The 23,438-nt window shown below is 45.3% G+C and overlaps 1 protein-coding gene across 3 annotated transcripts in view; it reads right to left on the bottom strand.

Annotated features, from left to right (window-relative positions):
- Positions 1-5,221: 5,221 nt before the first annotated feature.
- The window catches only part of LOC112251401 (serine/threonine-protein kinase TAO2-like), a 38,625-nt gene continuing 20,408 nt past the window's right edge, over positions 5,222-23,438 (bottom strand). For 2 of the 3 annotated variants that reach the window (XM_042321887.1, XM_042321892.1), the window contains exons 7-20: positions 22,541-22,654; positions 22,274-22,365; positions 21,713-21,806; positions 21,386-21,467; positions 21,121-21,288; positions 19,499-19,705; positions 19,094-19,222; positions 18,494-18,730; positions 16,283-16,411; positions 14,819-15,022; positions 10,119-10,358; positions 9,480-9,701; positions 8,952-9,134; positions 5,222-8,771 (exon numbers count right to left, since the gene is read on the bottom strand). In XM_042321887.1, coding sequence (XP_042177821.1) covers positions 7,860-8,771; positions 8,952-9,134; positions 9,480-9,701; positions 10,119-10,358; positions 14,819-15,022; positions 16,283-16,411; positions 18,494-18,730; positions 19,094-19,222; positions 19,499-19,705; positions 21,121-21,288; positions 21,386-21,467; positions 21,713-21,806; positions 22,274-22,365; positions 22,541-22,654 — 3,013 coding nt within the window. In that variant the 3' untranslated portion in view covers positions 5,222-7,859. The remainder of the gene's footprint in view (positions 8,772-8,951; positions 9,135-9,479; positions 9,702-10,118; positions 10,359-14,818; positions 15,023-16,282; positions 16,412-18,493; positions 18,731-19,093; positions 19,223-19,498; positions 19,706-21,120; positions 21,289-21,385; positions 21,468-21,712; positions 21,807-22,273; positions 22,366-22,540; positions 22,655-23,438) is intronic. The other variant, XM_042321898.1, reaches the window with a different exon arrangement.

Genomic DNA, 23,438 nt, shown 5'->3' with positions numbered 1-23,438 from the left:
GAAATATTCTTATTGAATATTTTTTTCATTACATAGTTGAATGTGCTGACAACAAAATCACACAAAAATTACCAATGGAAATCAAATTTATCAACCCATGGAGGTCTGGATTTGGAGTCACACTCAAAATTAAAGTGGTAAACCACACTACAGGCTGATCCAACTTTGATGTAATGTCCTTAAACAAGTTAAAATGAGGCTCAGTAGTGTGTGTGTCCTCCACGTGCCTGTATGACCTCCCTACAACGCCTGGGCATGCTCCTGATGAGGTGGCGCATGGTCTCCTGAGGGACCTCCTCCCAGACCTGGACTAAAGCATCCGCCAACTCCTGGACAGTCTGTGGTGCAACGTGGCGTTGGTGGATGGAGCGAGACATGATGTCCCAGATGTGCTCAATTGGATTCAGGTCTGGGGAACGGGCGGGCCAGTCCATAGCATCAATGCCTTCCTCTTGCAGGAACTGCTGACACACTCCAGCCACATGAGGTCTAGCATTGTCTTGCATTAGGAGGAACCCAGGGCTAACCACACCAGCATATGGTCTCACAAGGGGTCTGAGGATCTCATCTCTGTACCTAATGGCAGTCAGGCTACCTCTGGCGAGCACATGGAGGGCTGTGCGGCCCCCCAAGGAAATGCCACCCCACACCATGACTGGCCCACTGCCATGCTGGAGGATGTTGCAGGCAGCAGAACGTTCTCCACGGCATCTCCAGTCTCTGTCACGTCTGTCACGTGCTCAGTGTGAACCTGCTTTCATCTGTGAAGAGCACAGGGTACCAGTGGCAAATTTGCCAATCTTGGTGATCTCTGGCAAATGCCAAACGTCCTGCACGGTGTTGGGCTGTAAGCACAACCCCCACCTGTGGACGTCGGGCCCTCATACCACCCTCATGGAGTCTGTTTCTGACCGTTTGAGCAGACACATGCACATTTGTGGCCTGATGGAGGTCATTTTGCAGGGCTCTGGCAGTGCTCCTCCTGCTCCTCCTTGCACAAAGGCGGAGGTAGCGGTCCTGCTGCTGGGTTGTTGCCCTCCTACGGCCTCCTCCACGTCTCCTGATGTACTGGCCTGTCTCCTGGTAGCGCCTCCATGCTCTGTACACTACGCTGACAGACACAGCAAACCTTCTTGCCACAGCTCGCATTGATGTGCCATCCTGGATGAGCTGCACTACCTGAGCCACTTGTGTGGGTTGTAGACTCCGTCTCATGCTACCACTAGAGTGAAAGCACCGCCAGCATTCAAAAGTGACCAAAACATCAGCCAGGAAGCATAGGAACTGAGAAGTGGTCTGTGGTCCCCACCTGCAGAACCACTCCTTTATTGGGGATGTCTTGCTAATTGCCTATAAATTCCACCTGTTGTCTATTCCATTTGCACAACAGCATGTGAAATGTATTGTCAATCAGTGTTGCTTCCTAAGTGGACAGTTTAATTTCACAGAAGTGTGATTGACTTGGAGTTACAAGTGTTCCCGTTATTTTTTCGAGCAGTATATATAAGAAGAAACAATATTTACACGGGACAAGACAAAACACACGTCCGGCTGCTATGCCATCTTTGAAAAAAACAAACAGTGTATTAGGAAAGTATTCAGCCCACTCGACTTTTTCCACAATTTGTTACATTACAGCTTTATTCTAAAATGGATTAAATTGTTTCCCCCCAATAAATCTACACAAAATACCCCATAAAGACAAAGAAAAAACAGGTTTAGAATTTTTTTCACAATTTTATTTTTAAGAAATTGAAATATCATATTTACATAAGTATTCAGACCCTTTACTCAGCATTTTGTTTTAGCACCTTTGGCAGAGATTACAGCCTTGAGTCTTGTTGGGTATGACACTATAAGCTTGGCACACCTGTATTAGGGGAGTTTCACCCATTCTTCTCTGCAGATCTTATCAAGCTCTGTCAGGTTGGATGGGGAGCGTTGCTGCACAGCTATTTTCAGATATCTCCAGAGATGTTCAATTGGGTTCAAGTCTGGGCCACTCAAGGACATTCAGAGACTTGTCCTGAAGCCACCCCTGCGTTGTCTTGGCTGTGTGCTTAGGGTCGTCCTGTTGGAAGGTGAACCTTCGCCCCCCAGTCTGAGGTCCTGAGTGTTCTGGAGCAGGTTTTCATCACGGACCTTTCTGTACTTTGCTGCATTCATTTTTCCCTAGCTCCTGACTAGTCTCCCAGTCCCCGTCTCCACAGCATTATGCTGCCACCACCATTCTTCACCGTAGGGATGGTGCCAGGTTTCCTCCAGATGTGACGCTTGGCATTCAAGCCAAATAGTTCAATCTTGTTTCTCATGGTCAGAGTCCTTTAGGTGCCTTTTGGCAAACTCAAAGGCGGCTGTCATGTGCCTTTTACTGAGGAGTGGCTTCCATCTGGTCAATCTACCATAAAGGCCTGATTGGTGGAGTGCTGCAGAGAAGGTTGTCCTTCTGGAAGGTTTTCCCATCTCCACAGAGGAACTCTGGAGCTCTGTCAGAATGACCATCGGGTTCTTGCTTCCTGACCATGGCCCTTCTCCATCGATTGCTCCATTTAAGAATGGTGGAGGCCACGGTGTTCTTGGGGTGGACCTTCAATGCTACAGAAATGTTTTGGAACCCTTCCCCAGATCTGTGCCTCGACACAATCCTGTCTCGAAGCTCTATGGACGATTGTGGGACCTTATATATTTGTGCCTTTCCAAATCATGTCCAATCAATTGACCATAGGTGGACTCCAATCAAGTTGTAGAAACATCTAAAGGACGATCAATGGAAACAGGATGTACCTGAGCTCAGTTTGAGTCTCATAGCAAAGAGTATGAATAAGGTATTTCTGTTTCTTTATAAATGTGCAAACATTTATTAACCAAAATTGTGTTCAAATCTATTTTATATTTGAGATTCTTCAAAGTAGCCACCCTTTGCCTTGAAAGCACTGCACACTGTTGGCATTCTCTCAACCAGCTTCATGAGTTAGTCACCTGGAATGCATTTCAATTAACATGTGTGCCTTGTTAAAAGTTAAGATGTGGAATTTCTTTCCTTCTTAATGTGTTTGAGACAATCAGTTCTGTTATGACAAGTTAGGGGTGGTATACAGAAGATGGTATTTTACCAAATAGGGCTAAGTCCATATTATGGCAAGAATAGCTCAAATAAGCAAAAAGAAATGACAGTCCTTTACTTTAAGACATGAAGGTCAGTCAATCCAGAACATTTCAAGAACTTTGAATGTTTCTTCAAATGCAGTCGCAAAAACCATTAAGTGCTACTATGAATCTGGCTCTCATGAGGGCGGACAGGATTGGAAGATCCAGTTGCCTCTGCTGCATAGGATAAGTTCACACATCTCAACATCAAGTGTTCAGAGGAGACTGCGTGAAATCAGGCCTTCATGGTCGAATTGCTGCAAAGAAACAACTACTAAAGGACACCAATGAGGAGAATTTCTTGGGCCAAGAAACATGAGCAATGGACATTAGACCAGTGGAAATATGTCCCTTGGTCTGATGAGTCCAAATTTGAGATTTTTGGTTCCAATAGCTGTGTCTTTGTGAGACGCAGAGTAAGTGAACAGATTATCTCCGCATATGTAGTTCTCACCGTGAAGCATGGATGAGGTGTGATGGTGCTTTGCTGGTGACACTTGTCAATGATTTATTTAAAATTCAAGGAACACTTAAACAGCATGGCTACACCATCCCATCTGGTTTGCGCTTAGTGGGACTCAATTGTTTTTCAACAGGACAATGACCCAACACACCTCCAGGCTATGTAAGGGCTATTTGACCAAGAAAGAGAGTGCTGCATCAGATGACCTGGCTTCCACAATCACCCAACTTCAACTGAATTTAGATGCTCTGGGATGAGTTGGACCGCAGAGTGAAGGAAAAGCAGCCAATGAGTGCTCAGCACATGTGGGAACTCCTTCAAGACTGTTGGAAAAGCATTCCAGGTGAAGCTGGTTGAGAGAATGCCAAGAGTGTGCAAAGCTGTCAAGGCAGCATAAATATAAAATATATTTTGATTTGTTTAACACTTTTTTGGTTACTACTACTTTTAACTGGTACCCATGTGTAGCCATAGCATTATCATTAGCGGTGGGCTACAAACATTTAGCAGGCCATGCTAACAAATATACTGAACAAAAATATAAATGCATCAATTTCAAAGATTTTACTGAGTTACAGTTCATATAAGGAAATCAGTCAATTTAAATAAATTCATTAGGCCCGAATCTATGGATTTCACGAGTGGGCAGGGGTGCAGCCATGGATGGGCATAATCCCATGCACTGGGGAGCCAGGCCCAGCCAATCAGAATTAGTGTTTCCCATAAAAGTGCTTTATTATAGACAGAAATATTCCTCAGCGCTCACCCTCAGATGATCCCACAGGTGAAGAAGCCGGATGTGGAGGTCCTGGGCTGGCATGGTTGGACGTACTGCCAAATTCCCTAAAACGACGTTGGAGGCAGCTTATGGTAGAGAAATTAACATTAAATCTCTGGCAACAGCTCTGGTGGACATTCCTGCAGTCAGCATGCCAATTGCATGCTCCCTCAAAACTTGAGACATCTGTGGCATTGTGTTGTGGCAAAACTGCACATTTTAAAGTGACCTTTTATTGTCCACAGCACAAGGTGCACCTGTGTAGTGATCAATGTTTAATCAGCTTCTTGATATGTCATATCGGTCAGGTGGATGGATTATCTTGGAAAAGGAGAAATGCTCACGAATAGGGATGTAAACAAATTTGTGCATAAAATGAGAAAAGCTTTTTTTTGTGCATCTGGAACATTTGTGATTTTTTATTTCAGTTCATGAAACCAACACTTTACATGTTGCGTTTATATTTTTGTTTAGTGTAATTAGCCTAGCACGCAAAGGCACACAAATGAGTACAAACATCAATCCCTGCAAACAAACTCCACTATCAACTCTCAAATATCTTATAGGAGTGCTGATCTAGGATCAGTTACACCTCTTAGATCATAACAAATAAGATTACATGGACAGGGAGGACTTGATTCTAGATCAGCACCCCTAAGGGGCCTGGAGTGGTTTTCCCCCAAGTGAATTTCCTTTTAAAAGGATGCACCAAATGTAATCTTTACCTTACATCTTTCATGGTTAGTTCCACCAACTAATGTAGTTTGTGGGCATTCCTTTGAACTGACACACAATCCAACCAAGTAGGTACAAATGAAGACAGCATCAGGAAGTCACTTTTCCTTTTTTTTTATTTTTCAAAATGACTTGTGTTTCTGTACAACAAATTCTGTAGCAGACCTCCGCTCCACTTTGCATTGAAACTGAACGTAACTTGGCCTCTCTGTACAACAGTTCTATATCCCACCACACACATCCACTCCTCTTTCTATCAGATTCTCGCTCATCCCTGCCCCAACCAACTGAGTTGTAATCTCAATAGTCTTATGAGTCCCTCCCTCATCACTCCGTTTGCAATGATGTGAAAGGACAGGTTAAAGTGAATTTCCACCAAAGTCCTTTCACCCGTGCTGTGTTTTCTATATGTTGGTAAAGGGGATGAAACAAGGAAAATGAACTACTTGACTATTGAGACCCACCCCTAAGCATAAATCAGCACTACATATGGACAGCGACAGCACACATTCTCTGTACCAGCAGCTCGGTCTCCATGCCCTAGTCTAAAAATCACAGCCTCTGAAAACGAATCCAGCATGTTCCGTCATGAACAATGTGTAAACTGAAGTAAACGACCCCAGATGTGTCGAGGTAACTTAGAGGTTAGAGTATTGAAATGCACCACTGGAGAACCAATGTTTCCCACCCCACCATTCTGTTGTAATGTTGGTGCTGTTCAGAGTTGGCAGTGTGAGTTTAGGAGCCAACGGTAGATGATTCTCTACACATGGGCTCGGTTAGAATACTTTAAAATGGCTCATTCCTTTCTTTTACTTGACTACTGATGAGTGTTAAGGTGAAAGCATAACAGTGGCGACACTTTGCCTCAATCCAATCCTGTTCTATCCAGAAATAACTTCCAGAAAGGAAGGCGGGAGTTAAGAAACGACAATATTAATATTCCAAGTTATTTATAATGTATGCACTTTCTTGTTTTTGGCTGTTTATATATTTTTAAAAGACCAAATAAATTAAACCAACAAATTCAGAGTATTTTTGGTGGGGTGTAGTAGTGTACAAATCAACAAGCTTGGCTGGTCCGTATCAACATGAACCACAAGAAGAGAGGTACAATAATGGCACAAAACGTGCTGGATTACAGAGGCTGACTTTAGGAGACACTGTATGGTAGATCTAGAATTCAATATATTGACACATACAGCTAACAATATGAACGGCCCCGTCCACATTTAATACGGGTTCTATAACACTACAACCTTTTGTGGTAATGCACTGCCCAGTAGACTCCGACCCTGAGACCAGAGGGAATGCTTGGGGAAAGGTAGTGTTTTTTCCTTCTCTTTAAAAAATAATAAAAACAATCAACCCCCCCTCATTGCGCTCCATAACAGTAACATTGCTCTTACTCCCCACCTAGTGGTCAAAATTGGCAATTAAAACATTTTTAAAAAACATTTTCTTTTAACAAAATTAGTGTGTACAACAAACATTACAACTGCTCTTGTAGTAATAATAATAACAATAATAATAATAATAATAATAGCAAACATATCTATTTTCCCTCAAAACTATTTTCCAATTTCTATTCACATGGCAAAATTATCATTACTCTACCAGCGTTTCAGAGTTAGTGCTTTTATGTACACTAAGTACAATGTAGGACAAAGATGTTGAACAGTGAACAATCTTCAATTTTACTGTCAAACTTCTGACAGGTATTATATACTTATATGTATTTCTATAAACATGTATGAATACAAATGCTTTCTGTACAGCACTTTCATGCATTGAACTGTAATAACTGCTTTATGCACATGTACATTACACACACCTTCCAGGCTGTGAGTCCAGGAATGGGTCAAGCGTGAAAAAAACTAAGCGAGCATTCTGTGCTGTACACACACCCCACTTTCAGAATGTTCACAGGGAAATTATTGCTCGGCAGTGGCAGAGTCGTCTTGGGTCAGCCGAGCCACCGGATGGCAGTGTTACATTTGTCATCAATTTGAAAATCCTATTACCAAAAAAAAACTGTTTCTGTAGTTGCCTCTCGAGGTTCAGCTCCTTGCTTCACCACAAATGGACAGTATATGACCCATCATTAACTAGTACGCTTCACGTGTTAGTTTCTGCGTTATTTACATAGTTTACATTGGATTTTAAAGCACCCTCTCAAATAGAGCAGTATCGCCACATCCATTAATTTCTCTAAGTTTGATGTCAGCAGAGAAACCTATTGCTGTTAAAACTCCCCTTTTCTCCCACTTGTATCCCTTCCGTCTGTCTGTGCAGACATAATACTCTCTGGTGTCTGTCTACTCGAACGCAGCTAGTCTGCTCAACTGACCCCTACTGGTGGCCAGGCCAGTCTGACCTTATTGTTAATAGCCCCCCCCTCTCATCTAAACCCTTCCCCTGAATTTGTGAGAGATGACCTCTTCCAATAAAAAGAATCCCCTTGAACAATAGGAACGGTGGACTTGCTTTGGCTACACCCTTTGTGGTGGTAAACCTGTTGGCACCACCCCCTCCATGAACAAACACTCTTGCAGAAGAGAGAGCAGGGACATTCAACCCCCCCAACCCACGGCATATCTCAAACTACACCCCATTCCTCATACGAGGGTTAGGGTGTCGTTTCAGACGCAGCCTCAAAGAAGGGGCAGGCTTGGTTTGTTCTCTTACCGCGCCCCTTTAAGACTGTGGGGTGGAGCCTATCGTTACCCTTCCCCTTTAAGAGTAGGAAAGGTGGGAGCCGTTGGAGATGTGTGAGGTGACCGAGGTGCTCCGGCTCAGACCCCCCTCACCCCCCCCTGCCCCGCCGGGCCCCCCTGAGGCCGTCCTCCTCAGGGGCTGGGGGCTGTTCCTTAGGGCCATCAGGCTGGGGCCCCTGGCCACCAGTCCCCCGTATCCCCCTCCCTGGGAAGACGAGGAGGAGGAGGAGGAGGGCGGGGAGGAAGAGTAGAGGGAGATGGGTGGTGGGGGAGGCGGAGGTGGCAGGAGAGCCAGGGACTGGGCTGAGGCGTGTTGGGAGAGGTGGTGGTGATGAACTCCTCCTCCTCCGTGGTGGTGGTGGTGTCCCCCCCCACCTCCCCACTCTCTCTCCCTGTCCCTCTCACGGTCCTCGCGCTCGCGGGTCTCTCGGTACAGGTGTGGCGTGCTCTGGTGGTGGTGGTGCTGGGGGAGGTAGTGTTGTTGCTGCTGCTGGTGATGGTGATGATGGTGGGAGGACGAGGAGGAAGATGAGGAGTTGGAGGAGTGGCCTCTACCACTCATGTTCATCTCACTATCCCTCCCCAGGCCGTGAGACGACGTGATCGACTCAGCACGGCTGAACCCTCCACCGCTGCAGCTGTTCTGGCTACGCCACGAAGGGGGCGCCACAGAGTTCTGCACACCGTGGCTCCAGTGGCTCCCGGAGCGAGGGACAGGGCGGGAGGGCCAGCCCCCGGGGCCAGAGGAGGGGCTGGGGTTGGGGTAACCCTGGTTGAAGGCCTCGGCAGGGATGCCAGTCAGCGCCATGTTGCTGAAGCCAAGACGCATGCTCTCCGAGTCAAAAGCCTCGATCTCCCGGGCCTGGCGCTCCAGTAGAGTACGGATACGCTCTGAACGCTCGTTCTGCAGAGACAGCATCTCTTCCTCAATCTAAGAGAGGGGGGATGCAATAAGACTACAAACTGGTTGTGTCCCAATAATCTTTTAAGTGGCCTATCCTTTTTGGTGTCATGTATATTGTACATATTCTCTTGCGCACACGCAACCCCCCCCCCAACACACACAATCCCTTCAGACACCCCTCCACCCAACTCTCCGTCTCACTCTCACCCGCTGTTCCAGCAGGGCCCTGCGGATAGACACCCTTTGCTCCAGGTCATTGGCCTCTCTCTCGTGCTGGGAGTCTGTGTGGATCTTGATCTTGCTCTGGTAAGCGTTCAGCAGCTCCAATTCCTGCTGCAGCTGCATCCGCAGCACCTGGTACTCTGCTTCCTGGGTCTCGTCCAATCGCAACTAGAGGAGGAAGAGTGAGAGGGCTGGACGTCAGTAGAGCACACCCTGGTCTAAATGGTCAGTTTGGGGAAGTCTACCACTCAAAATGTGGTATTCGTAGTCCTAATTTGTAATTTTAGTAGTTCTAGAACTTAGCATGGACGTAGTAGGTGTTTGTTGAACTGAAACATGTTGGTATACATTTTTGGTGTAGCTGGTTTAATATGTAGGTGTGCAGTTGATAGTGGGTGTGATCTGCAGTGTGTCTTTGTGTGGGTTGTCTCGCCGCGTGTGTGTGTAGTTGTTCTGTAGTATAACGTCTTCATAGTTGTCAGGTGTAGGAGAGGTGCACGGTAGGGTCCTTGCCTTACTCACAGCCTGTGTGGACAGCATGTCGTTGATGGAGTGGTCGTACTGCTCGGCCAGGATGGCCAGTTTCCTGGTCTGCTCCTCCTTCAGCCTCTTGAGCACCGCCTTGTGGTCGGCCTTGGGAGTGCTCTCCAACAGGTGGTTCCTCAGGGCCTTGTACTGACGTGTCTGGATCTTACAAGTGTCCTGGAACTGACGCTTGATCTGGAGCTCCTTGGACTGGGAAGAAGTGAGAGAAGTGAGGGAAGAAAGGAGAGAGGGGGCAGTGAGGGAAGAAAGGAGAGAGGGGGCAGTGAGGGAAGAAAGGAGAGAGGGGGCAGTGAGGGAAGAAAGGAGAGAGGGGGCAGTGAGGGAAGAAAGGAGAGAGGGGGCAGTGAGGGAAGAAAGGAGAGAGGGGGCAGTGAGGGAAGAAAGGAGAGAGGGGGAGTGAGGGAAGAAAGGAGAGAGGGGGAGTGAGGGAAGAAAGGAGAGAGGGGGCAGTGAGGGAAGAAAGGAGAGAGGGGGCAGTGAGGGAAGAAAGGAGAGAGGGGGCAGTGAGGGAAGAAAGGAGAGAGGGGGCAGTGAGGGAAGAAAGGAGAGAGGGGGCAGTGAGGGAAGAAAGGAGAGAGGGGGCAGTGAGGGAAGAAGAGCCTTTACCTTGAGGCTCTTGGGCTGCTGGCGGACCTCCACGGTGTGTTTCTGCCGGAGCTCCTGCTCCCTCCGCTTGTTGTACTCCATCTGGTTGGTGAGCTCCGTCTGGTGCTGCGTGCGGATCAGGTCGGCCCGCGTACGCTGCACCGCACCCAGCTGACGAAACTCCAGCTCCTGGGTAGACTCGTGGTGCCTCAGCAGCATGGCACACTCCAGGTCCCTCTGGGTCTGCTTCTTGTTCAGGTCCTGGAGGAAAAAAAAAAAAAAACAGGTATAGGAAGAAAGATGGAGGGAGTGAGAGAAGGTGGGAAATGTGTCAAATAAGTGATCACAATACAATTAAGTAGCTTGTCTGTGTAACAAACCCATACGTCAAAAAGGTTGACACCAACTCATTCAAGTTATTTTCTTCATTTTTACTATTTTCTACATTGTAGAATAATAGTGAAGACATCAAAATTATGAACACATGGAATCATGTAGTGACCAAAAGTGTTTTAGCACACTTTGCATTCTCTCAACCAGCTTCACCTGGAATGCTTTCCCAACAATCTTGAAGGAGTTCCCACATAAGTTGAGCACTTGTTCACTGCTTTTCCTTTACTCTGCGGTCCAACTCATCCCAAACCATCTCAATTGGGTTGAGGTTGGGTGATTGTGGAGGCCATCACAATTGTGATGGTTGGGTGATTGTGGAGGCCATCACAACTCCATCACTCTCCTTCTTGGTCAGATGAGACTTACACAGCCTGGAGATGTGTTGATTCATTGTCCTGTTGAGAAACAAATGATAGTGGGTCTAAGCCAAAACCAGATGAGATGGCGTATTGCTGCAGCCATGCTGGTTAAGTGTGCCTTGAATTCTAAATAAATCACTGACTGTCACCAGCAAAGCACACCCACACCATAACCTCCTCCTCCATGCTTCACGGTGGGAATCACAATTGCGGAGATCTGTTCACCTACTTTGCGTCTCACAAAGACACAGCGGTTGGAACCAAAAATCTCAAATTTGGACTCATCAGACCAAAAGGACATATTTCCACCGGTCTAATGTCCATTGCTCGTGTTTCTTGGCAAAAGCAAGTGTCTTCTTCTTATTGGTGTCCTTTAGTAGTGGTTTCTTTGCAGCAATTCAACCATGAAGGCCTGATTCACATAGTCTCCTCTGAACAGTTGATGTTGAGATGGATCTGTTACTTAAACTCTGAAGCATTTATTTGGGCTGCAATTTCTTAGGGTGGTAACACTAACTTATCCTCTGCAGCAGAGGTAACTCTGGTTCTTCCTTTCCTGTGGCGGTCCTCATGAGAGCTGGTTTCATCAGTGCTTGATGGTTTTTGCGAACTGCACTTGAAAAAAACGATCAAAGTTCTTGACATTTTCCAGATTGATTGACCTTCATGTCTTAAAGTAATGACTGTAGTTGGTCTTTGCAGAATATGGACTTGGTATTTTACCAAATAGGGATTGGCTCAAACGCATCAAGGAAAGGAATTCCACAAATTAATTCCATTATAAGCAACCATCACTCCTGTGTTCCAATGACACAAGTCTCGACAGCAACCGTGAAGAAGCGACTCCAGGATGCTGGCCTTCTAGGCAGAGTTCCTCTGTCCAGTGTCTGTTCTTTTGCCCATCTTAATCTTTTCTTTTTATTGGCCAGTCTGAGATATGGCTTTTCTTTGCAACTCTGCCTCGAAGGCCAGCATCCCGGAGTCTCCTCTTCACTGTTGACGTTGAGACTGGTGTTTTGCTGGTACTATTTAATTAATCTGCCAGTTGAGGACTTGTGAGGCATCGGTTTCTGAAACTAGACACTCAAATGTACTTGTCCTCTTGCTCAGTTGTGCACCGGGGTCTCTCACTCCTCTTTCTATTCTGGTTAGAGACAGTTTGCGCAGTTCTGTGAAAGGAATTGTACACAGTGTTGTACGAGATCTTCAGTTTCTTGGCAATTTCTAGCATGGAAGTCTTTATTTCTCAGAACAAGAATAGACTGACGAGTTTCAGAAGTTACTTGTTTCTGGCCACTTTGAGCCTGTAATCGAACCAAAAAAATGCTGAAAAATCCAGTCACTCAACTAGTCTAAAGAGGGCCAGTTGAATTGCTTATTTAATCAGAACAAAAGTTCAGCTGTGCTAACATAATTGCAAAAGGGTTTCTAATGATCAATTAGCCTTTTAAAATAATAAAACTTGGATTAGCTAATACAATGTGCCATTGGAACACAGTAGTGATGGTTGCTGATTATGGGCCTCTGTATGCCTATGTAGATATTCCATTAAAAAATCTGCCGTTTCCAGCTACAATAGTCATTTACAACATTAACAATGTCTACACTGTATTTCTGATCAATTTGATGTTATTTTAAAATGGACCATTTTTTTTGATTTTCTTTCAAAAACAAGGACATTTCTAAGTGACCCCAAACGTTTGAACGTTAGTGTGTGTGTGGTGTGCATGGATGCATCCACGCAGATACGCATTTAGACAATTGCCTTGAGACAGATTATGTACAGTGGTTCATCCTTTAAAAGTTGCAGAGTACTGCAGCACAGCTTGCGTGGTGCCACAGAATTCTATGGCAACCACTGGTACTATTAGTGGTACTATTTACCACCAGAGGGCATCTTTAAATCTCTCTCTGAGAACCTGAGCCCTAGGACCATGCCTCAGGACTACCTGGCCTGATGACTCCTTGCTGTCCCCAGTCCACCTGGTCGTGCTGCTGCTCCAGTTTCAACTGTTCGGCTTGCGACTATGGAACCCCGACCTGTTCACCGGACGTGCTACCTGTCTCAGACCTGCTGTTTTCAACTCTCTAGAGACAGCAGGAGCGGTAGATACTCTGAATGATCGGCTATGAAAAGCCAACTGACATTTACTCCTGAGGTGCTGACCTGTTGCACCCTCTACAACCACTGTGATTATTATTACTTGACCCTGCTGGTCATCTATGAACATTTGAACATCTTGGCCATGTTGTGTTATAATCTCCACCCGGCACAGCCAGAAGAGAACTGGCCACCCCTCATAGCCTGGTTCCTCTAGGTTACTTCCTAGGTTCTGGCCTTTCTAGGGAGTTTGTCCTAGCCACCGTGCTTCTACACCTGCATTGCTTGCTGTTTGGGGTTTTAGGCTGGGTTTCTGTACAGCACTTTGAGATATCAGCTGATGTACGAAGGGCTATATAAATACATTTGATTTGGTAACAGTGTGGGACTGTTTGGAATTCAGGGGGTGTGGATTTACTGAATGACATGCTAATTAGGCTTGGGCGGTATACCGTATATCGGGGTATTTGATGAGAGTATTGGACAAACCATCCTGTGGCTGTCAAAACTTAACTATTTCAATACATTTTTAAAATATTTGTAGCTACACTGAACAAACATATGAACGCAACATGTAAAGTGTTGGTTCCATGTTTCAAGATGAAATAAAAGATCCCAGAAATATTCCAGACGCACAAAATGCTTATTTCTCTACAATTTTGCACACACTTGTTAACATCCCTGTTAGTGAGCGTTCCTCCTTTGCCAAGATAGTCCATCTGCCTGACAGGTGTGGCATATCAAGAAGCTGATTGAACAGGTGCACCTTGTGCTGGGGACAATAAAAGGCCACCAAAATGTGGTGTCACACAACACAAAGCCACAGATGTCTCAAATTCAACTATAGTTTTCCTTTACAGAAAATACATTAGTGCAACACATTATGCAGAAAATAGCTTAATTGTCATCAGTAGCAGCCATAGAAGTAAATGAGCTTACAATGAAAAAGGTCATTTTTGCAAGAACGATAATGGCCATCCTATTTCTAATGTTTATCATTCATATTCCCTAAAATGTCCAACCTCACCAAAAATGGCATTCGGTAGCTCATACCTATTCATGTATAACTTTATGACCTGGATTTCCCCATCTTGAAATTAATTTATTAACATTTGCGCTCGTTAACATATTTAGCAAGCAGCCTCTATGGAAATGTGCTATTACTTGTACACATTTTGTTAGCATTCTAGTAATAGACACCCAATGGGCTTTGTGTTTTTTGGCACCCCCTTGTGTACTTAGGCAGTAATACCATAAATCCTGGGATGAGAGAAGGATGAATTGAAAATATGAAAATATATATAGTGCCCAAACCGAATGCTAATCAATTCATATTCTGAGCGAATCACACGACTATGACGTGTGGCTCTAAATTGAGGCAACAGTTGAATTAGATGTGACTTTGAAAAATGGCAAAATTGCCTATCAAAATAAATGTCATCACATTAGCCATATTAGGTTTGGGAAGCCCAATTGATTCTGATTTGAGGCATATAAAGTTAAAGTAAAAAACATTTTTAATTAAGATGCAAACTTTCAGATTTTCCCGAAGTCACTATGTTTAAATAACTTATGCTTGAAGTTGATAATGTTGGGGGGAGATTCTAAGGGATATGCTATATGGTGATGGACAGATCTGCCAATTAAAACCGGCGGCTGTTTTCGCCGCTCCTGCCATAAGCGTCCAGTCAACTAGATTTAAGTTCGGTTCTGAGGCGCTGTGAAACTAGATGGTTTGACAGAGAGAGACAGAGACAGACCGAGAGAGAGAGAGAGGAGAGAGACGGCTGGTGAACGAGACATCTGAGCAGGTCAATCTCCCCCAGTAATATACCTATACTATAGGTACTACAATAGGCCTGCTATACCTCTCTGAGTAGGTCTTGTTCCAGGTTGTGTCGGGCCAGCAGCATCTTCCTCTTGTACTGGCGACACTGCAGCTCGTAGTACTGCCTCTGTCTCCTCAGCAGCCCCGCCTCCTCCTCTGCCTGCAGCTGCTGCAGACACTCCTTCTGACGCACCAGCCATTCCTGCTTCTCCCGCTTAGGGGTTGACTGGTTCTCATTCAGTTCCTAGTTGAAACACAGGGGGAAGGGTTGGAGTGTGACACCATAGACTCATTACAACACAGGGGGGAAGAGTTACAACGTAGGGACGTGACAAATGGCTCAAAATTCCACATCAATTCACAATGCAGAGTAATAGTCCTAATACGCATGTATGAACACTAGGGCCGGGCAATTAAGTTACATGTACCGCAGTCATATACCCTTTAAAGTGCCACGGCTATTGCATGTTTGTTTGTCTGTAAGGGTACACTGAGGCTTTTTAAAGATGCAGATGTAAAACCTTCTCTGGAGATCGTTTCGAGGGGCCACTGAACAGGCATTTTACTTCTGTAAAGGAATGCGGCTATTGAAGCAGAAACTAACGTCCATCACTTGGGTGATCAGAACGGTCAATCAAATGATCTCAAGCTGCCTGCACCTTCCATAGCAAGCTAGCAAGGATCGGAGGGAGAGGGGAGGGGCACAGTATAGGCAGGTCGGCCACCAGACAGACAGAGTCAGAACCGTGCACTAGGCCTATCTATCCGTAATCAAAAGCTGTATCTCGCAATGTTTTTGCACTAAATCAACTTCAGTAAAGCAGGACCTACCAATGAATAGGCTAGGGGAACAGACCGAACACACACTTGCATCATCAGTGAAGACAAAAGAGCAGACGAGTCAGCTGCACTGTAATTAAACATTTGTGGGGGGGGGGGACAAAAAGGTTTTTCCTTGCTTCTCCCTTTTAGGGGTCGACTGGTTCTCATTCAGTCCCTAGTATGGTCGGATGGTCGGGGGGAACATAATTACAAATCAATTCTAGACTGCAAATTAACCGCGAGAAGCCCAAACAGATTCAATGTTTGGTTGAAACATAACAATTTATAATTTTGCTTACTTTTGTAGATGACTGATTTGTTTCTCTATTATGCGTTGGAATACTTGGGAATAGATTTCTAAATTTTAAAAAAAAGTCAAACCTGGAGCTGATTTCCTGGGTGTTTTTACAGTCTTATGTGAAACAAGAAAAAATACATTTGTTTTATATTTTGCTCAGAAAAAGTAGGGGGCCCAAATAAAATTTGGCCTGTGCGCCACCAGTTGGGGAACCCTGGGTTAGAATGTGACACCAGCCAATCAAAACAACACTCTGGGAAGGGTTAGAGGGTGACACCAGCCACTCCTGGGTCAGCCCCATGTGACCACAATTGTATGGTTGTCCTGTATGGTTGTAATAAGGTAGTCGTGTGGTTGGAACATGTGGATGGAATAAGGTTGTACCTCTTTGAGCTGGTCCTTGCGCTGACGGTACTGGCGTTTCTGAGACTCCAGTAGACTGGTCAGCTCCTTTTTCTGCTGGCTCAGGATATGCTGCTGGAACTTCTTCTCCTCAGCTAGGGCTGCCTTGGTCTGGGGAGAGAGGCATTTGGTATTTTATTAGGATCCCCATTAACTGTTGCAAAAGCAGCAGCTACTCTTCCCGGGGTCCTCACAAAACAATAGCTTTTTTAAAAAGCGTACATATCAATACATATACAAATTATCTAGGTCAAATAAGGAAGAAACCAAGTTTGCTGTTCACTTGAGAAATGAGATGGAACGTAGTTACATGAAAGAATTGGCTCTATATAATACTGTACGCTTTCTTGATTTTGTTCTGGATTTGGGGAATGAAAAGACCCCTGGTGAGGTCAGAGCTGTGTGTAAGTTGCCTAAGGAAACAATTTGGGATTTTCAACACATTTCTTATAAAAAGAAGTGATGCAATCAGTCTCTCCTCAACTCTTAGCCAAGAGACTGGCATGCATAGCACTTATATCAGCCCTCTGATTACAATGAAGAACAAGACGTTCCGCTCTGTTCTGAGCCAGCTGCAGCTTAACTAGTTCTTTCCTTGCAGCACTTCACCACAAGACTGGACAATAGTCAATATAACACTAAACTAGAGCCTACTTGCTTTTTGGAATGTGGTGTCAAAAAAGCAGAGCATCGCTTTATTACGGACAGACCGCTCCCCATCATTACAACCATTGAAATCTATATGTTTTGACTAGGGATGCACAATATATCGTTAAGCATATCGGAATCGGACGATATCGGCTAAAGATGCCAACATCGGTTCGATGTCTAGTTTAACGCCGATGTGCAAAACCGACGTCAAAGCTGACGTGCATACCTATATAACGTAGGTAGATGAGGTAATGACGCCACAGGAAAAAATACAGCACTACACTTGCAACACAGCATTCCGAATCTAGCCCACGACATTTGTCGTGTGGATCTATTTAGAAGTTTCAAAGGAAGATAACAAAAAGGTCATATGCAACTAAGCGCACACTTTCAACAACTAAATAAGTTCCAAATCAAACAGTCATTTGAAAGAGTAAGAAAATATCAGCGAGACATGCAAAGGCGAAATCCATTAACGGCAAGATAATGGAGTTCATTGCCCTTGATAATCAACCGTTCTCTGTCGTGGATGATGTTGGCTTTTGCCGACTGGTCGAGCACCTCGAGCCCCGGTATACACTACCAAGTAGGCGCTATTTTTCAGATGTTGCCCTACCGGAATTACACAGTATTGTTGAAACGCACAACCATGAGCTTCTTGCTATGGGCGTCACTGCTACTGGCTTCACGACTGACATTTGGACCAGCGTTGTCAGCCCCATGAGCATTCTTTGGTCTGACAGCACAGTGGGTCGATGAGGATGTCGTACTGAGGAAAGCCGTATTGCATGTTTAAGAATGGCATTTGTGACTCTGGGTTCGAGCCCAGGCTCTGTCGCAGCCGGCCGCGACCGGGAGGTCCGTGGGGCGATGCACAATTGGCCCGCGTCGTCCGGTTTAGGGAGGGTTTGGCAGGCAGGGATATCCTTGCGCACTAGCGACTCCTGTGGCGGGCCGGGCACAGTGCATGCTGACCAGGTCGCCAGGTGTACACATTGGTGCGGCTGGCTTCCGGGTTGGATGTGCGTTGGGTCAAGAAGCAGTGGGGCTAGGTTGGGTTGTGTTTCGGAGGACGCATGGCTCTCGACCGTCGCCGCTCCCGAATCCGTACGGGAGTTGCAGCTATGAGACAAGACTAACTACTACCAATTGGATACCACGAAATTGGGGAGAAAAAAAAGGGGTATAAAAAAGTTCTAAGTCAGTTTCTTAACAGGTCCATGTTTATCAATAATTGGAAGAAGCAATTTCATAAATTTATCAAGTGCAGCGTCTGGATGCTCCTTATTAATCACATAAGACCAACAAATATATATTTTTTCATGCTCACAAGTCTCACAGCAAAATCTTTTGTATGATCACTAATACAATATTTTAGGGCCAGCTCCTAGAACTTTGGCCTTCCTGGATATAGCCCCAATATTGGGATGAAGGGAGAAAAATACTACATTCTGTTCATCTGTTTCTTGCCCGGTTTGACCCCCTCTCCTCCAAAGCCCTGGTTCTCCACCCCTCTTTTCCTCCAGTCCTGCCATCCCTCACCTCCTTCTCCAGGATGGCCTGGTGTTTCTTGCCCAGTTTGTCCCCCTCTCCTCCGAAGCTGTTCCTCTGGTTCTCCAGCTCTTTGTCTAGTCTCAGCTGGTGCTCATCCATCTCAGCCTTCAGCTTGTTCTCCAGGCCCATCAACTGTTTCTGGTGCTGCCTCCTCATCCTCTTATAGCCAGACATCTGCTCCCTCAGCGCTGAGCCCTGCTCGTGCTCCTGGATCTGACGAGTGACCTGGAGAGAGGGGAGAGAGATTGGAGAAAGAGAAAGGGGAGGAAAAGAGAGAGAAAGGGAAGGAGAGAGGGAATGTGTTTCAATAGTATCTGACATCTTTGAGTTTTCTATTGAGCCTGCCTGGAGAGACAGGTGGGTGGGGTTTCCAGTTGTGGGACTGTTCCATTGGATCACACGCAAACTCAATCAAGCTTAGGCAAAGTAGTTGTAAGAAAACAAACAAGCGTTCATAGTAGTATGAGAGAGGGGTCAGGGGGTTGTGTTAGCAGTCGTATCAGAGAAAGAGAGGTTCAGGGGTTAGCGTTTGCGGTCATGTCAGAGAGAGTGGTTAGGTCAGAGAGAGGGGTTTGGGGATGTGCTCACCAGGGAGGCCGTGCGGATGGTGGCGAAGTGGTCCCGGTTGCGGTAGTAGGCCCTGCGGCGGGCGGCTGACGAGGGCTGCTGCTGGTCCATCTCTGGCTGGTATGGGTCATCATAGATATTATCCTGACCCTGGGGGAGGGGGACAAGGCGAGAGAAAGAGAATTCAGGAGAGGGATGTTTAATTAATGTCCACAAACAATTGCACACACCTGACATATTTACCACATACACACACCACAATATTCTCTCCCTCTAGCACGCACACCACCTCAGACTTACAGTAGGGCGGTGTATAATGGAGGAGACTTCTCTCCCTCAGTCATCATTGCCATCTCCCCCCACCGCAGACACACCCCACCTCACCCAAACCCCATTCACACACACATACACCTCTCTCAGACTTACGGTAGGGCGGTGTATAATGGAGGAGTTGGAGGTGACCGTGTGCTCTCCCTCGGTCATCATAGCCATCTCGTTGCTGTCGTCAGAGCCGTCCGCCAGGCTGTTGACAGAGGAGCTCTGGGAGCTGGCGGAGATGGACATACTGGGCACAGACTGGGAACTCTCCATGCTGCCCACAGTGCCCGTACGCAGCAGGTACTGCTCCACCTCCTGGGTGAGGGGGGAGGAAAAATAGAGAGACGTTATAGACAGGCAGGCAGATACAGACAGTCAGAAACATGCAGAGACAGACACAGGCAGGTAGAGGCAGAAAGTTAACATAAGATACAGTGCCTTCAGAAAATATTCACAGCCCTAGACTTTTCCCAAATGTTGTGTTACAGCCTGCATTTAAAATGGATTACGTTGAGATTGTCTCACTGGCCTACACACAATACCCAATAGTGTCAAAGTGGATTTGTTTAGACATTTTTACAAATTAAAAATATCAAATGTCTTGAGTCAATAAGTATTCAACCTCTTACGGCAAGCCTAAATAAGTTCAGGAGAACAAATGTGCAAGTCATACGTTGCATGGATTCACTATGCGCGATAATAGTGTTTCACATTATTTTTGAATGACTACCTCATCTCTGTACACACATAATTACTGAAGGCCCCTCAGCCAAGCAGTGAATTTCAAACACAGATTCAAGCACAAAGACCATGGCGATTTTCCAATGCTTTGCAAAGAAGGGAACCAATTGGTAGATGGGCAAAAAAAAATTAAAAAGACATTGAATATCCCTTTGAGCATGCTGAAGTTATTAATTACACTTTGGATGCATCAATACACCCAGTCACTACAAAGATACAGGCATCTTTCCTAACTCAGTTGCCGGAGAGGAAGAAAACCGCTCAGGGATTTCACCATGAGGCCAATGGTAACATTAAAACAGTTTGAGTTACATGGCTGTGACAGGAGAAAACAGAGGATGGATCAACATTGTAGTTAATCCACAACACTAACCTAAATGACAGAGTGAAAAGAAGGAAGCCTGTACAGAATAAAATATTGAAAGACATACATCCTGTTTGCAATAAGGCACTAAAGTAAAACTGCAAAAAAATGTGGCAAAGAAACATAACACTTTGTATTCAGGACAAAGTTATGTTTAGGGCAAATCCAAGTTCACTTCATATTTTCAAGCATGGTGGTGGCTGCATCGTGTCATGGGTATGCTTGTCATTGGCAAAGACTAAGGAGTTTTTTATGATACAAAGAAACAGAATAGAGCTAAGCACAGGCATAATCCTAGAGGAATGCCTTGTTCAGTCTGTATTCCAACAGACACTGGGAGACAAATTAATGTGCACATAAGTAATCCAGGTGTGCAAAGCTCTTAAGAGACTTACTCAGAAAGACTCACAGTTGTAATCGCTGCCAAAGGTGATTCTAACATGAATCAACTCAGGGGTTTGAATACTTATGTAAATTAGATATCTGTATTTTATTTTCAATAAATCAGCTAACATTTATAAAAACATGTTTTCACTTTGTCATTATGGGCTATTGTGTGTAGATAGTGGAGAAAAAAATATATTTTGAATTTAGGTTGAAACAACAAAACGTGGAATAAGTCTACCTCCTCCTCCTCGCCTCCCTCTGGGGTGGGTCCGTTGTGGGCTTCATGGAAGAGGATCTTCTTCATCTTCCTGTACTGAAGGTTGTCCAGCTCCCGCACTGCGTCCTTGGTCCTCGCTATGAGGTCCATCACCGCCGTTAGGGGACGCTCACGACACAGAAACCGGTGCTACAGACAGGGGGGGAGGGGGGAGTGCAAAGAGTTAGAGAGAGAAATTGAGGAAGAGAGGAGGAACAAGAAAAAGGTGTGTGCGCTGCACTCTTACATTCAGCAACACATCGGAGATAGGCCTGTCTTGTGGAATCTTCTGTAGACAGGAGTCCACAAAGTTACGGAAATAATCAGACCTACGGCACGAGAGAGAACAGAGTTCAGTAAGAGAGAAGACAGAAAGAGAGCTGATGCGTGAGAGAGCTGGTGAGTGAGCGAAAGAGCGTTAAGAGACAACGAGACAGGGATGTAAAGGAAACAACGAGACAGTGATGTAAAGGAGAGATCAAGAAAAAAAGGATTAAGCAAGAGAGAGGCAGTTAGGTGAATGACAGACCGATAAGTGAGTGGAGAAATGTACATGAGGGAGAGTGACGCTCACCAGTGATTGGACGCTAGGATGGGGCTCTCGTTCTGGGCGATGTGGTATAAGGCACTCATAGCATTCATATTGAACAGAGGAGGCTTCCTTTCCGCTAAAGTGAGACAAGGGAGGGAGGAAGAGAGGGAGAGAGAGGGTATAAAAAGAAGAGATCAATCAAGAGAAGGAAAGGGAGATAGAGAGAAAGTAACAAGTGATAGAGAGAGGAAGGAGAGAGAGGACATGTTAGCTAACAGCCAAAGGAGCTTAGCGCTGAGTCTCTTAAATCCCAGTAACAATGCCGGGACAAACATACACAACATAGACTATTACCAACTCCCAGGGGTTAGGGATTTGGTCAGACCACTCAGACAGGGGTCACACTGAGGGCCTGGGGTCAAAGTTCACTGTGGAGCCATTTGCCAAGACACCTTCATATTTCCTATATTATACTACATTGTTAGATCTCTTTCTTGATGTGGTGTCCAAGGGCGGCATTCCCTCTCTACAGTACCATAGAGATTGTGAATAGTTTGTTGCCATGAAGATCCTAGAGTGGTTTCTTGCCCTGGCGATGCCTACCCAGCTCTATACAGGTGATGCCCAGAGACCAGACGTCCACCTTGCCGTCGTACTGACCCTCGTCCATCGCTAGGATCACCTCAGGTGCCATCCTGGAAAAAGAGTGAACCATCCCTTTATAATCAGCCACTGGTTAAAAAGAGTGTACAATCCCTTGTGTGTAGGGCAGGGAGTGGGGGAGGATTTGGAGATTCACAGGAGAAAACCAGCAGCAATTTGGCCCACAAGGAATTGAATAGTCCACAGTTTGCAGTTCTAGCTCCTCACCAGTAGGGGGTTCCTACAAAGGAGTTGGCGGGGGCAACAATGGAGGCAGAGCCAAAGTCTCCCAGCTTCACCTGGCCAGGCTCTGTCAGGAGGATGTTCCCTGCCTTCACATCCCTGAGAGGAGAGGAGCACTGTTAACACAATGTGACAAAAACAATGTTGACACAACGCAGAGATAACAACGTTGAACATATTCATTTAAACCAGGGGTGGGCAAACGTTAAAGCTCGAGGACCACAACGGGATTTCAAAATTCAACAGAGGGCCACACAGATTTTAAAAGGGACCGGTTTGTTTGTCAAAATTAATTTGCAGGACAGAAAAAGGGCAGTTATTTGAAAATAAATAAATAATGTATATATAGTCCACAGTATATAGGTCCATTATAATTTCTGCATACTTTCTATACAATTGTAGACACTCAAGAGCAGCCTGGAGTGTTTCCTTAACCAATGATAATTTCCACCCCCTAAAAAAATAATAATAATCATATATATCCCTGATATAACCCTTAATCAGGAAAGACCCTTAAAACTATTTTGGGATAGGGGTCAGCATTTTCACTTTTGGATGAATAGCGTGCCCAGAGTGAACTGCCTCCTACTCTGTCCCAGATGCTAATATATGCATATTATTATTACTATTGGATAGAAAACACTCTGAAGTTTCTAAAACTGTTTGAATGATGTCTGTGTATAACAGAACTCATATGGCAGGCGAAAACCTGAGAAAAATCCAACCAGGAAGTGGGAAATCTGAGGTTTGTAGTTTTTCAAAGCTTGGCCTACGGAATACACAGTGGGATATGAATAAAGTTGCACTTCCTACGGCTTCCACTAGATGTCAACCGTCTTTAGAAACTTGAATGAGGATTCTACTATAAAGGAGGGGCTCATGA

This window comes from Oncorhynchus tshawytscha, linkage group LG01 (genome assembly GCF_018296145.1).
Source record: "Oncorhynchus tshawytscha isolate Ot180627B linkage group LG01, Otsh_v2.0, whole genome shotgun sequence".
In the NCBI taxonomy this organism is placed as follows: Eukaryota; Metazoa; Chordata; class Actinopteri; order Salmoniformes; family Salmonidae; genus Oncorhynchus; species Oncorhynchus tshawytscha.
This window is presented reverse-complemented; position numbering and strand designations above follow the sequence as displayed.